At 44.2% G+C, this 14,421-nt stretch overlaps 3 protein-coding genes across 9 annotated transcripts in view; 2 read left to right on the top strand and 1 right to left on the bottom strand.

The window, feature by feature from the left end:
* Window positions 1-235: 235 nt before the first annotated feature.
* On the top strand, window positions 236-4,708 carry cdv3 (carnitine deficiency-associated gene expressed in ventricle 3). 2 transcript variants are annotated; one of them, XM_035142612.2, is made up of 5 exons: window positions 236-474; window positions 1,231-1,304; window positions 2,039-2,175; window positions 2,517-2,679; window positions 2,985-4,708. In XM_035142612.2, exons 1-5 carry the CDS (start codon window positions 292-294, stop codon window positions 3,109-3,111), a joined length of 684 nt encoding a protein of 227 aa, XP_034998503.1. In that variant the 5' UTR covers window positions 236-291; the 3' UTR covers window positions 3,112-4,708. The 2 variants fall into 2 exon arrangements, with proteins under 2 accessions (XP_034998503.1, XP_034998504.1); XM_035142613.2 differs by having other exon boundaries at window positions 2,517-2,688; window positions 2,985-3,126.
* A 1,222-nt stretch (window positions 4,709-5,930) lies between these two features.
* Window positions 5,931-14,210, top strand: kif9 (kinesin family member 9). Its single transcript, XM_035142360.2, has 21 exons — window positions 5,931-6,172; window positions 6,524-6,695; window positions 6,818-6,924; window positions 6,998-7,228; window positions 8,031-8,114; window positions 8,209-8,301; window positions 8,438-8,585; window positions 8,667-8,731; window positions 8,824-8,901; window positions 8,988-9,056; window positions 9,172-9,276; window positions 9,372-9,427; window positions 9,541-9,622; window positions 9,720-9,832; window positions 10,334-10,480; window positions 10,611-10,819; window positions 11,094-11,261; window positions 11,370-11,428; window positions 11,607-11,702; window positions 11,801-11,860; window positions 14,031-14,210. Exons 1-20 carry the CDS (start codon window positions 6,077-6,079, stop codon window positions 11,858-11,860), a joined length of 2,238 nt encoding a protein of 745 aa, XP_034998251.2. The 5' UTR covers window positions 5,931-6,076; the 3' UTR covers window positions 14,031-14,210.
* The window catches only part of scrib (scribble planar cell polarity protein), a 57,455-nt gene continuing 54,965 nt past the window's right edge, over window positions 11,932-14,421 (bottom strand). For all 6 annotated transcript variants that reach the window (XM_035142345.2, XM_035142348.2, XM_035142346.2 and 3 more), the window contains one exon: window positions 11,932-13,965. In XM_035142345.2, the coding sequence (XP_034998236.2) occupies window positions 13,829-13,965 (137 nt within the window). In that variant the 3' untranslated portion in view covers window positions 11,932-13,828. The remainder of the gene's footprint in view (window positions 13,966-14,421) is intronic.

Here is a 14,421-nt window from a genome sequence, read left to right as displayed (position 1 = left end):
GCGGATTTGTCAAATAGCCCGTGCATGGCATGGTTGACAGGTTAGCCAGCGGTGTGGTGAGGGAAGCAGGGAGGACATCTTCTGTTCATCTGCCCTGAAACACGGGTGAAAGTGTGACAACAAGGTTCGATTCCGCGTGTGCTTGACCGTGTGACCCGCTTGCACCCCCCACCCCACCCCGCCTCACCGCCGCCGATCCCCCGCCCTCAACGTTTGTCGCCGCTCCACCACCACCACCAGCGCCAGCAGAAAAAAAAAAAGAAGCTAACTCCCCAACGCTGCTCTCTGAAAATGGCGGATATGCCGGAGAAGAGCCTGGACGACTTCTTCGCGAAGCGGGACAAGAAGAAGAAGAAGGAGAAGGGCAAGGGCAAGGAGCCGCCGCCCGGACTCGTGTCCGCGATGGTGAAGAAGACGAAGAGGGAGAAGTCGACGTCGACGAAGAGCGAGAACCAGGACGCGCAGATCGAGAAGGTAACCGTCGCAGCTGCCCGGTAACTTTCTGCCTCCGCGGCGTCCGCGTCGCGTCCGGGGTCCCCCGGTCCCGGTCGGTCCTGTTCCCGCACCCACCCGCCCCACAGACCCCGCTTATCCCACCCGATTATCCCCTAAATCCGCTGAATTCAGGGAAACGTGCGGGGGAAACGCCGGTTGCTAGCTAGCATATGTCCTACCCCCCCACCCCCCATCCCCCGTGGCACACTTTAGCATAACGTGTTTTTTATGCGCTATTTTTACACCCTTCGAGTTTACGTGCGCAGCTGTGACTTGGCGTTATGATATTAGATGAAAGGCCTCGATGCTTTTTCCACTCGCGGTGACAGTGGCCTAGTGTTTCCACGGGTGAGCTGTCATCCCCCCCCACCCCCCCTCGCCGCCTGCCGGCCGAGGATCCAGCAGGGCCGGGCCGCCATTTGTCACAAGTTTCCACGGTGGCTAGCAAACAAGACCCGAGAGCTTCCACACCACACGAGGCTTTAACCCGCTGATCGAACCCGGTGGTGTAGTAAGAGCTGAACCAGGCTGATGGTGGATCCAACACGGTGCTGCCCTGCCTCTGTGTGGCCATTTCTCCTGGGGGGGAGGGGATGGGGTGGGGGGGTGTAATCGGGCCTGGATGCAGATGTGCAAGCACAACCTTCTTACACTAGGTTGTGTTTTTAAATGGGTCAGTGTGGGTCTTCTCTTGTGTTGGGCTTGTGTGTTTAATGTCTCCCGTTTGGCCAGCAGGACGAGGAATGGAAAGAGTTTGAGCAGAAAGAAGTGGACTACAGTGGTCTCCGGCTCCAGGCTCTCCAGATGAGGTGAGAGGGAAATGTGTGGTTGTCATTTGCATCTCGCAGCCGTCAGCTGAGGGGCTGGCATTGTTCTATTACAAGTATTGATTTGACCACAGCTAAATTATTCTTCTGCCAGCAGCAGGAATAGAGAGAGTGCATTAGTAAGAGTTTAATACACGGCTGCACTAACACTCATTTTTGCGGCTTCCTTTTTGCATCGTGGCAGATTCAGAAGATAAGAACACGGTTATCTTAGCTCCAGATAGGTTTTAACTGCAATGTAGTCGAGTTATCAAGCTATTTGAAGGTGAACATATCATTTGGATTGATTTGAACACAGGAGAGGTGTTGTAATGCACTCACGAGTTGTATAAGCATGATTTCACTGAAAATATACTGTCAGTGAAAAGTAATTTCATTAATGTGCAAAAATGTCTCAATGTCAAGTTCCACCGCCCTTATTTTACAGTTGTTTCTGTTTTTGTGCAAAAATACAGATATTACATGCTTATAAATTAATTGATTTATCAACTTATTTCACAACTACATCTTTGTCAAATGAAACTGAAAAACCACAGATAATACTGGACGACATTGCAGATATGGTGTGTGTTGCCATTCAAATGAATTTAAAATGACACAAAGTCATATGAAGAGGTGGTATGACTGCAAACATAAGCAGAGGTAGACCTGACTGTTCAGTGTCCTCGTGTGGACGCACTTCATCTCTTCTCAACTGTCCCTCTGGTTGTTTGCAGTGACGAGAGGGAGGAAGACGAGTACGAGAAGGAGGAGGTCGGTGAGGATGGAGAGATCATTCTGGTGAGCGGAGACAAGGTGTCGGGGCCCTGGAACAAATCTGGAGGTGGTCCTCCTCCTGCTGCTGCGCCCATCGGTGGGTAAACCTACTTCAGCCCTGTTTTCAACATGAGACCTGAGGAATCAAAAATATTACTTTTTAACGGTTCAGAACACCGATGACACTGATGAAGTTATGCTGTGGGACTCTTAGGAGTCTTTTAAGCATATGACCGTTTTAACTGCATTCCGAGCCCCACGCATTTTAGTTTTATTCATTTCTTCTCAAAGTAATCACATACTCTGCCTGAAGCCGTTGTAAACATCTAATAACTGGGGTTGATGTAATGTGATGTCAGTAAATGAAAAATGCTCCTGGGATCAACCCCCTGAAAATGTGGTTTTCTTGTCTAACACATGTCATCTCTTTGCTTTCAGAGGAGGAAGAGGTTCCTGAATCGAAGCCTTCTGGCGTATATCGCCCTCCAGGGGCTCGGCTGACCACCACCAAACGAGGTCCCAGTCAGGGCCCTCCTGAGATCTTCAATGACGCACAGTTCCCGTCTCTACTGGCCACCGCCAAGCATGTGGAGACACGCAAGTAAGACGAGTAGGTTTAAAATGGTTTATTTAAGCGGTGGAGGTGTCGCTGTAATTTAACTTTCACAGTCTGCTATTGGAAAAAAAAAAAATGTCATTAATTGTTCAGTCTTTAATAGGTCAGACACATTTTTATCACAATTTGTTTTATGTACGAACATTAAAATCATATAAAATTCTCACATTTCAGAAGAATGGTTTTGATTCATATTTTAAAGGATTGACTGTTAATTGTGGTGAATTCATTTTCCTGTCCAGTTACCTGACCAGTTGTTTCCACACTTACGTCATACATCTGTCTTTTAGGGACAGAGAAATGGAGAAGACCTTTGAGGTTGTGAAACACAGGAACCGTGGTAGAGATGAGACCAGTGGCGCTTCTACGCAGCAATTGCAGCTTGACAACCAGTACGCCATCCTCGGGGATAAGTAGAGCCGCTCCCCTCCGTCCCCTGGCCCCTCCAGCACGGTCCTGCCCAGTCCCTCGAAGAAAGCTGAACTCCAGCTATGTGGACTGCAGTCCTGACCGAGCTCATGCTGCCTCTATCACCACACTGGTTACACAAACACACAGGCCTGAATACACACACAGATACATTCACACACACAGCAGCACACACACACACACAAATAGTGACACTCCCTTTTAATTAGATCAATATAACACTTCACACACACATTTGGTTGGCAAACCTAAAGGACTGCATCTGAAGGGGCTGTTTAAAAGAGGGAATAATAGAAAAGGAATTAGCAAAATACACCCAATCCTACAACACTGCAGCAACATCAAACAACAACAACATAGTTGTCCTTTGGGATTGTACTCAGAGCAGCGGTTGTATGGCGCAACTTCTCTCTGGACTTCAACTTGCTTTGATAAAGCCACTGAGGATCGAAGAAGACTTTAGGCAAGATGATTTTACAAACTTCTGTGAAAATATCTATTTTTTTGCAAGATTGCTATAACCCAATCGCACATGGTTATTTTGAGGTGTGTTTTTGAGTTGCAATTGGGGTTTGGGAGTGGGGAAACTACCTCAGCAGCACAGCTGGTGGTGACCATGTGGACTGAGCTGTTTTTCCGCTGTGGTGGTGAAGGGGGCAAACACCAATCCCCCCACATACGAGAGCTGGCCATCAGGCTCTTCGATTTAGAAACTTGAAGCTATGTTTTTTTCCCCCGTCATCATTGTGATGATGATGACACCCTGCAGAGATCTATGGACAAGAAGGGATAGGTTGTGGTCCTCATTTAGAATTTCTATATTAAGTGGCCTTACTGATAGAAACTGCTTTGTCATCTGAAGAGAACATTGCTTGTTGTCTCCCGGGCTGTTGCCTGCCTCTGGATCTCACCACTTAGTGAAAATAAACAACATACAAATAAAAAAAGAATCCTTCTGTTGAAGAATGTAGTGCTGATGTAGTTTGCCTGATGATTTCAACTACTAACTGTCTTTCATATCCACTGTTTGATTTTGCTGCCCTGACTTTATTTTGCTATCTTTTAGACTTCCACAAAAGAGTAACTGAAGCTAGCTTCTAATCCGAATCATTCTTCTGGGAACAGATGCTTTACTGACATCTGAAAGCATTTCAGTTGTCACAGATGTTACAATGCCAACACAATACTTACCTTATCTTTATTTTTTATTTTTATCAAGGCTTTTCCTCCACCGTTATCAGTCTCAGCCCTCATTGCAGCTGTGTAGAACAGTTAGTTTGTGCATAAATTCATCTGCAGAGAGTCACAGTTACCGCTGGTCTGTAAATACAAACTGTCACCAAATCCAACATGAGTGCTATCCACGTCCAAAACAGTGGTTTGCCCAGTTAAAATCAAATGGGTTTTTACTACAAGCTTAATGTTTAGAGAGGTGAAGATGAACTGGATTTATGTCTGTGTTTCTGTCCTTTCCATACAGATGTTAGGGAATGTTGATCCCTGCTGGGACACTTCGCGTGGACAGATAATATTTGTGATGAAAAGAGAAGAGTCTAACACAAAAAAATAAAGTGATCCTCTTGAATGAAGTCTTGTCTGAATCTTTAAAGTGAAAAATGTCAATTTTTACACTTTCTTTTTTCGGTAAAGATCTTGTGTTGCGCTCCCATATAAATTTGGTTTATTCCTGTGATGTCTTGATTTATGTAGTTTTTTAACAACCATCAAATATCACCAAAGTTTTTTAAAGACATCTCAAATGATCTTGAGACATTAAGAATATTAAGAAATGAACTTTCCACACAGATAAATTGTGAACGTCTATCTGTTAAGCACCTTTCCAATGTGAGTCCTTGATGTTCCCCCTGAAAAATAATATACAGGCCAATAGGAAGAGTGCTGAATAATTGCGTACCTTAATCACGTTGCCTTCAGTTGGGAAAACTACTCTCATTTGTCAGAGAACTAAATACCTATAAACTGAAGGGCGGCAATAAATTATTTCAGTAACTTGCTGAATACTTTGCATCTAAGTCTGCTGCTAAATCCTAAATATATACTTCCAAAATGTACTATTATATTATAACACTTTATGAATTCTTTCCTCGATTAATCGTATTGCTTTTGAAACATAAAAAAAAAGCAAGCAAAAAATGCCCATTATAATTTAACACATCTTAAACATATTGTTTTATTGGGGCAAACAGTCCAAACCCCCAATACATTTCTTTTTTTAATGCTTTAAAACTTTGTTTATTGATATTAAACAATGTTCCAACATCATAGACACTTCCTCCCGCTGTTCCAGTCGCCGGCCACAGGGGGGCAATGTGGCACATAGAGCAACGGGAACTTCCGGTTGTTAGATGTCTGTTGGCGGGCTGTTTGAACACGTGCAGTTTACTGTGCAGAGTTAACACAGTGAAACAAACAGGACAACAGACGGTTTTATCCACAGACTGTTTGGCTTCTCTCCCGCCTTCACTCTTTAACGACTGTTCCCTTTAAACACGTGAAACTGGTTTTAACGAGTCAACCCGTCAGCTTGTGCTGTTTCTACTGATCCGCCTCCATTAGACACAAGAGATTATAAATGTGTTTGTTATCAGCCGATAAGATCATCACATTCATGTAAACCAGGACATTTAATGGGATTCATATTCTGTACTCATGCTCTTGTATAACTTCTGTCAATTATATTTAATTTAATGTCATATTTAGTTATATAATTCATGCATTAATACGGAAATAGACCTCAGTGCGGGAGTGCGCTCTGCCACCTTGCCACGCGCGGTTGCCATGGAAACCACTGCCTCTAAACAGTGCAGCAATAAAGGCAGCGGCCTCTGAACAGCGTGACAACATAGGCAGCGGCCTCGTTCTCCTGTGGAAACTTCACCGGGAACTGGGTCAGTGGTTCTCCGGAGGTTGTGTTCTCCGGACAGCGGTCGCGATGAAGGCTCACAGCGGGAATGTCGGCGTGTTTGTCCGGATCAGACCAACCGCTAACTTCGCTCAGGGCCTCGTGGAATGTCTCCCTGACGGACAGGTGACATTTGAACTGGTTGCTGGACAAATTAAGCAATTTGATTGTTTTCCCCGCTTGTTTAAATGTAAACACTCAATGTTAAAGGCCAGACAACAAATATATTCATCTAGAATATCATTGACAGAATGCAATATGAACACGTTATGTTTGGTTTTTCCTATGTGTAGATATCTATTACAGATAGGTGAATAGATTGACAGTTATTGAATGACCTCCCTGTGTATTTACCAATGTGTTTGGACCTTCATTTTATGTGCATCCAAATGCATAATTTGTTTTGTGCTTAAAAATATATTCTCTGTTAATGGTAATGTAAACAAATAAGAACTATTTTTGTGTCTCGGCCCTCAGACTGTGAACATCTACCATAGGAGAGACAGCAAGAAGACCCAGGACTTTATAAAAGGACAACCCAACTCCTGGTCCTTCCGCCTGGAGGGGGTCCTGCAGGACGTGTCCCAGGAGGAGGTGTATGACCGAGTGTGTCACCCGGTGGTCCAGGGAGCGTTTGACGGTTATAACGGTAGATCTCTCAGATCAACACATTTCTGTGCTGTTATTCCCTGATTATTTTTGACGGGTCTGAGATTTTCCAGTAAACAAGTGAATAGTCCTGGTAATGGTCTTGTGTTGTGGTTTTGCCAGGCACTGTGATGTGCTTTGGGCAGACAGGTGCAGGGAAAACCTACACCATGACAGGGTCCACAAAATCATACAAGCAGCGAGGATTCATCCCTCGAGCTCTTCAACAGGTAACTGTGTTCTTGAGAAAGTTTTTCACTGCTCCAGTGACATCATTTATTTAACACCTAAAACTGTACTCAGGTGTTTCAGGAGATCGAGAAGAGGACTGACTTTTCCTTCTCAGTGCAACTGTCCTTCATGGAGATCTACAATGAGACGCTGTTGGACCTGCTGTCCCCAGTGCAGGACTCGTCTCCCCCATCTGCTCGGGGCATGGTGGTGATGGAGGAGCCGGGCAGAGGAGTGGTTATCAAAGGTCTGTCTCTCCACCCAGTGTTCAGTGAAGAGGACGCACTTGACCTGATGTTTGAGGTGCGCCACTACTTTTCAATTTATGTTTATTATATTTTAAATATATTTCAATGGCTCAAACTATTGATCCAAAGCTTTAGTATCTTGATATGATTGATAATTCCTCAGGTGACTTTTATTAAGCAGCTTTTACTGTAAAATATTCTTTTACCAAGCACTTTATTGGGAACAGCCGTCCACCTATATACATGTTTTTATCCAATCAGCAAATCAAATCCTTCAGATTCAGGTCAGGAGCTCAAGTTAATGCTCAAAATGTGATTTCAGAGACTCCTACTCTATGATAATGTGATGCCAGTTGTGCTAGCTTGATGATTTCTGATTCTGCTGATGCTCAAAACCAAATACATACAGTTGAGTGGCAGGTCTGCAGAGAGAAGCACACTGCTGATGAGAGCTGACAGGTCACGGCAGCTCAGACCTGCCTCTCTTTACACCTGTAGTGAGCAGACAGATATCTCACAGTGCACTAACACATGGATCCTTAAGGCGGTTGGATTACAACACTAGAAAACAGCATCGGGTTCCACTCCTGTCGACCAAGACCTGAAATCTGAGGCTTCAGTGGACACAGGTTCACCACGTCTGCCATCACAGAACTGAGACTGTTTAAAGAACCAATGGCTCTCTGCCCCAAATTAGTATGGTGTTCCTAATAAAGTGCACGGAGAGGGAAGTTGTATATTGTTCTAATTTTACGCCCATAAGATTCAGTGTTTGACTTTGATGGGAGTGATGCAGCTTTCACAGTTTTCATGGATGAATTCATTGAAACACGAGTCGTTCTTGTGTCTTGACTCAGGCTGATATGAACCGCATCACTGGATCTCATGCCCTGAACAGGAACTCCTCCAGGTCCCACTGTATCTTCACCCTTCACATCGAGGTGATGAGTTCAGCTGATACTCAGACGTTCACTCTTTGTCTGCACAACTTCTCATGTAGTCAGCCATCATTTTAATTATGTCTTCCTTGGTTAGTCTCGCTCGCGGACTTTATCCGAAGCCAAATACATCACCTCCAAGCTGAGTCTGGTGGATCTAGCCGGGTCAGAGCGGCTGGGAAAGACCGGGGTGAGTTTGGGTTGAATCTGCACAAGTACTGAAAGTAAAACTGCTCAGTTAAATCATTTTACAAGTGGTTGTCTTTTTTGATTGTCTTCCACCATGAGTTCTCATTTAACTTTATGTCCCATACCCGCTCTTCCAGTCCGAGGGTCAGACGTTAAAAGAATCCACGTACATCAACAAGTCCTTGTCCTTCCTGGAGCAGACCATCCTGGCCCTGGCAGACCGCCGCAGGGACCACGTTCCCTTCAGACAGACCAAACTCACGCACGCCCTCAAAAATTCCCTGGGTGAGACGACCACGTGTTCAGTCTTTAACCACAGTGATCACTAGGCTTCTTCTGTGTACTTACACATGTTTGTGTCTTTAGGAGGGAACTGCAACACGGTGCTTGTGGCCAACGTGTACGGGGAGGCTGAACATTTAGATGAAACAGTACGGATTGGATTATATAATATACATAAAGAAGTATTTTTACTGTACATGTCCTCGTTTCACCTCTGGATGATCATTTCTATTCTTTGTAGCTTTGTACTATGCATTTTGCAAGAAGAATGAAAAATGTCCAGATTCAACCAGCTATTAATGAACACATGGATCCAGCTGTGAGTTCATTCAACACACTCGAACACTTATACATTATTATACAAGTACAAATATGTAATCTAATCAATTTCTCTGTTGTCATTAGCTCCAGGTCAAGAAACTTCAGAAGGAGCTGGTGATGCTGAAAGAGGAGCTGTCCATCCATAACACTCTGGTGAGTGGAGCCAACTGGGAATGAGCCAACACATATTTCATAACACATGTTAATTGTTGTAGCCCTGATTTACTGTGAACACACAAATAAATGGCCTCCGTTCATCTCTCACCAGTTGAACATACAGAGCATCGAGCACGAGCCGCTGTCTGAAGCCCAGTTGGCCGAGATCAGCATTCAGGTCCAGAGCTACCTGGACGGAAGCCTAATGGAAATCAGCGTAAAAACATTAAGAACCTAAGTATTATCACTTCAATACCAGTTAGACGTGGAGTTCAGGCTTTTAATGTCTCTGTGCGTGACTTTGAATTACAGGTCATGAGTATCAGGCAGGTCGAAGCTGTATTCGCCCAGTTTAAACTCGCTGTGCAGTGAGTATTATCTACTTATTGACATCTTTAAAAATGCAGTTGAACATTTTGGAACTATGCTTTATTTGTTAAGGGGCGAGTTAATTGAATGTTTGAGTTTTGTCTGCGAGCAGGAAACAGGAGCAGAAGGTTGTGATATGCAACACCTGCAGCTCGATGAAGAAAGACCAAGGTCCCGTCACATCTGATATGAAGGTCAGTCGACGTCCGGACAACTCATGGAAATGATCATATAGTTGTTTTAGTGAACAACTCACTGTGACTGAGCTTTGATTCGATGTTGCTTTTGTAGGAGTCGGATGGCAGAAGCGTGACTGAGGATGCGGAGGCTACTCAGTCGCATAAACACACTCGGCGTGCAAATACAGCCACAACCAAAACCAAGAAGTCCAGAGACAAACACAGGTAATGAAGATTTAAGTCTGAAGGCGCTAGGAGAGCACATACCTCTGCCACAAGGCTCACAGCTTATTTAACCAGGTTCATAAAGGGAAAATAAATCCTCCCCATAATTTAACGGGTTGTTCTTTGGGTCAAGTTGAGAATTGGTTGTGTAGTTTTTGCGTAATCCTGCGAACATACAGACACATGAAAACATAACCCCCCCCAGCAGCAGTGACCAGTAAATTGTGCGAATAGTTGATGTCCATGGGGGGGCGCCACTGACTTCAGCTCCTCTACTCTTCTCTCAGGGAAACAACACTTTATTCAATTAATGAGAAAAGCTCATTAAGCAGAACTCAGCAGTTGAAGGAATAATAAATAATCTCCTACGTCCTGTTGTTGACCTGATATGATCAATATGTAACCGTAGCAACATCCGCCTGATGTTCGGATCAAAGCTTTTATGAGTTGACTGTGTTCAATGCACTAGTTTGGTTTTTCTAACGGTTCCTTCATCCACAGCACGACGCAGGGAGAAGGGAGTCCATCGTCAAGGAAGCGCTGCGAGAGTTCCTCCAGGAAGCAGAGCTCTGTCCAGACGTCTGAGAATTCCCAGGAACCAGATGCTCAGAACCAGGAGGCACAGCCACCTGAACCCGTTCAGTCAGAGTAAGTGGATGTGACTAGTTTACATGTAGTCATTTCTGTTAGTGCAGATATTGATCATCTTTAAAACAGAGTGAGAACAAGGTTATTTTTTTTAAACTTTGTCACTCAAATGTTCTCTGTCTGTGTCCAGGTCTCCTCCAACCAAATCAGAATCCTTTGAGGATTTTAAGGTGGGACCAGGCAGCAAGATCAACAGCATCCTGAAGGAGAACAAAGCCGTGCTGCTGGAGCGCCAGAGTCTTCTCCGTCAGCTCACTGAGGAGATCAACGCCCTCAAGGGAGAGATAGATGCTGTCATGTCCACCCTACTGCAACACAAGCAGATGAGAGCGGCTCAAGGTATTTGTCACGTCTACATCCAGGAGTTGTTAATGTGACATTTGTGGTAGAAACATCTTATGTGTTTAAGTGTAAACAACCAGGAGTTGGGGAAGTTTCCAGTTGAGATTATTTTGTGATGATCAACAAGAAACTTCAATACTTTCTTTTGAAACCTTGACTGGAATTTATATTCCACACCACACCAGTACTGACACACCACAAGTTTATATTGATGGACCTGACGTAAGGATGGAAAAGGTAAATCCATTTTTGAATTTGTATTTTTTGTAAGAAGATAAATATCCGGTTTTGGACGAGGAGCCGGACGCCGCCTCGCTGCTGCAGCTCAGAGAGCTGAAGACTCTGTATCGGCTGAGGCACGTGGCGCTGCACGACGTCAAGGCAGAGGTCAACTACTGTGAACACCTGGTGCATCAGTGCAGGGTGCGCCTGGTCTCAGGTCAGTTCTGTCTTCTGCTTATGAATAGTTGTGTATTCACTGCCTCCATGAAAGAAGGAAACGTTTTCAGTTATTCTAAATAATGATTTCTCCATGTGTGCGTCGCAGAGTTTGAGACCTGGTATAAGACGGCTTCCCTGTTACCTGCGGAGAAGACACTTGCACTGGTGAGTCTGCTTTCCATCATATTTAAGAAGTGTAGTTGTTACTTTTAGAAAATGTATTTTAATAATCAGAAGCTGAACATGTTTCTGCCTTTAGTGCAATTAGCTGAGATTGAAGAACGACATTCTATTTGAATACTGAATGCAGTAACGTGTCATTCTACACTTTGCTCACATCCAGAGTGACGATACCGAGCAGCAGCCGCAGGACGAGCTTCCTCCCGACGCCTCCAGTGCTCAGTTCTTCCACAACGCTCGCTGCCGGACACAGAAAAGGGTTCGTGTGTCTTACAACTACTGGATTGATATTTTTTTCCTCATTTTGAAATGAATCAGATATCGTCGCTCACAGTAAATGTATTTCTTCCCCTGCAGAGAGACGTCAGGGCACACTCCGGCCACAGGAGGCTCCTTCCAACTCTACCTGCTACTTAAGTGAGTTTCATGTACAAACCACAGTAACTCAAATTCATCTTCATCACGAACAAAAGACACTGCACCACAAATCAGCTTCTTAAATGAAAAGTAAAATTTATTATTCCTGAACGACAAAATAGACTTCTTTGGTTGTACAAATTCACTAGTTACAGTCTTGTATGAGCTCTAACCCTCGACCCCGGGACTTCTGACCCAATCCCTCCAACCTATTTGCAAGTAAAAGCCCCCAAACAGAACTCAAGACAAAAGAATGAACACAAACTTGAAACACTGCATTAATAATGTAGTGAAACCCACCGGGGAAAAAAAAAGATCTACTGTAAGATTTAAAAAAAAAAGAGATCAGCCATTGAAAATGTTATCAAACAAACTGAATTTCAGTCAGTGAGCAACATGGAAAGCTAGAATTAGAAGACCCTACATTAAATTAACACAAATGCTACGATGCTGTGATTCTGCAAAAATACCCGTCAGATTCCTAAACCGACAGAACGTCAAGCGGCGAGCTGAATGTCATCGACATGTCGAGAGGGACTTCTCCTGGGCTCCGCCTCTCGCAGCTCCCCCACCAACAGATCAATATACACGCAGAGAGCGTCCCGACGCCGAGCCCGTCCAAACCCACGCACTCGATTGGTCCGGCTCCAAACCGGCTCCGTGTCCAACCCAAAGTTTGCTTTTTTCTTCTTTCAGTATTTGTACATTATTCACACAACAATAAATGACTTTTTTTTTTTTCTCAGTGGCATCAGATTTAAATTATCCATAGACAGAAAAAAAAACACCTGCTACCTTCACGTCACTTGATAAAACAAAGGATAGAAATTAATGATTCACATTGATTCAATATTTAAAAAAATAGGGGTAAGGGTAAGGCAGGGTCAGTACCGTTAAATAGCAAATGATGCATGTTCCCAAATGTTGATATTCAATATTCCGAGTGGCTGTAACTGCTGAAGCCTCCAGCAGGTGGTCATACTCTTTACAGGGGGAATGCAAACACAGAATAAACAACTAAACAGATGCTTTATTTTGAAAATCTGTGATAACATTTCACTTTCTGATGCTGATTCCATCCAAGCCATGTAAAGCTGTAGATATGATCAAATCAAAACGCCCCTGGTCAGGTTAATAAAGTAGATTTAATGATAAAGTAATGAGCAATTCCTTAATGAGAAATGTATAATCTGGGATTGTGATGAACCTCGATATCCTCTCGAACCCAAACGGACTGGATGTGTTAAAACAGTGTAAAATAAAAGGCCTTCAATTTGAGTAAAACAATAAATTAGTAAAGATATGTTCTTAAAAAGCTGATCAGTGTCAGTGCAAAAACAATATGTGTGTTTTTTTAAAAGCTAGTGAGCGTGAAGGTAGCAGGATGTTCCCTCAGTTAATATGTACACTCCTGTCCGCCCCTGTCACAAGAAACCCCCCCCCCCTGACGTTTTACAATCTAGTCACTGAAATCCTAAAAATATCATTAGTACAGATATGACCCATTTCTTTTCTCTTCCAGTATGTTTTTTTTTTTGTTGTTGTTTTGCTTTTTCTTAAATCATTGGAGCGAGACAAATATAAAACAAAACTAAATATTTCGGTCACCTCTTGTTAAAATAGATCTACTAGGCAGAGCGTGGATAAAAATAAAAACAGAATGTCTGTAAGTAGCGATCCTAGCTAACCACACAGGCTCTCTCTCGCCCGTTGAGCAACTTGCCGACTCGCCCAGACTGTAAAGGCAAGACTGGCACGCAGGATATAAGTGAGTGTGTGTGTATGTGTGGCAACTATCAAGCTCTGTAGTCTCTGCAGTGGTTATATATATGTGTGAGAGTAAATCTCGCTCTACTGACACCGTGTAGTGTTGAGTGACTCGGCACCCTCGTGTTTTTTTTTGCCAGTGTTCCACAGCGTATGCGAATGTGTGTGTGTTCGGGGTTCCTTCTCTCGGTGTGTGAGGGGTTACGTGGGCACGGCGGTTTCCAGGCTGCGGCGACCCTGCCTCAGTTTGCGCTTGTTGCTGTACAAGGCCATCTCCTCCAGGGCTGAGGTGGCGGGCGGCGGGGGGGCGACCTCTGCCTCGGGGTTGGCAGTGGGTCCTAGACGACGACAACAACAAAACAGAACAAGATGAGTCACTTGTGTTTCTCTTTTCGTTTGACAGTCGAACCCCATCACCAGCAGAGCGGAGGAGGAAAGATGGAGGCGACTGGACTTAGAGTGGACGGATCCCTGAAACCTGCAGGAGAAGCACCACAGTCGAAGCAGGAGCAGAAAACTGAAGTGACTGTTAACACCTCCCACCTCCCTGAGCTATTCTAATAATAAAGCTACTACAGGAACCAATGTGCACCCAGTTAGTTTTATACTTGTTATAGTTTAAACCTTGTGACGCAGCGTTTACAGAGATCTAGCTCCTTATAAGCTTGAAACCAAACCATGCTCACTCCAGATCAAAGTTAGTATCAGATCTTTAGATTTGACACGACACGTTTCTCTTCCACTTTGGACTCAGCATCAGTTGCTGCTTCAGATCAGGTGACGCACACCTGAAC

Source organism: Hippoglossus stenolepis, chromosome 19, assembly GCF_022539355.2.
Source record: "Hippoglossus stenolepis isolate QCI-W04-F060 chromosome 19, HSTE1.2, whole genome shotgun sequence".
NCBI lineage: Eukaryota > Metazoa > Chordata > Actinopteri > Pleuronectiformes > Pleuronectidae > Hippoglossus > Hippoglossus stenolepis.
The sequence above is the reverse complement of the archived record's forward strand: the minus strand, read 5'-3'. Positions and strand labels throughout refer to the sequence as shown.

Bases quoted from the DNA above. Each gene is read 5' to 3' on its own strand.
- cdv3 (XM_035142612.2), top strand. From the start codon at position 292: ATGGCGGATATGCCGGAGAAGAGCCTGGACGACTTCTTCGCGAAGCGG. The intron at 475-1,230 runs GTAACCGTCGCA...TTTGGCCAGCAG, and splicing joins AGGACGCGCAGATCGAGAAG to GACGAGGAATGGAAAGAGTT. The intron at 2,680-2,984 runs GTAAGACGAGTA...TCTGTCTTTTAG, and splicing joins AAGCATGTGGAGACACGCAA to GGACAGAGAAATGGAGAAGA.
- kif9 (XM_035142360.2), top strand. From the start codon at position 6,077: ATGAAGGCTCACAGCGGGAATGTCGGCGTGTTTGTCCGGATCAGACCA. The intron at 8,732-8,823 runs GTACGGATTGGA...TATTCTTTGTAG, and splicing joins CTGAACATTTAGATGAAACA to CTTTGTACTATGCATTTTGC. The intron at 10,481-10,610 runs GTAAGTGGATGT...GTCTGTGTCCAG, and splicing joins CCTGAACCCGTTCAGTCAGA to GTCTCCTCCAACCAAATCAG.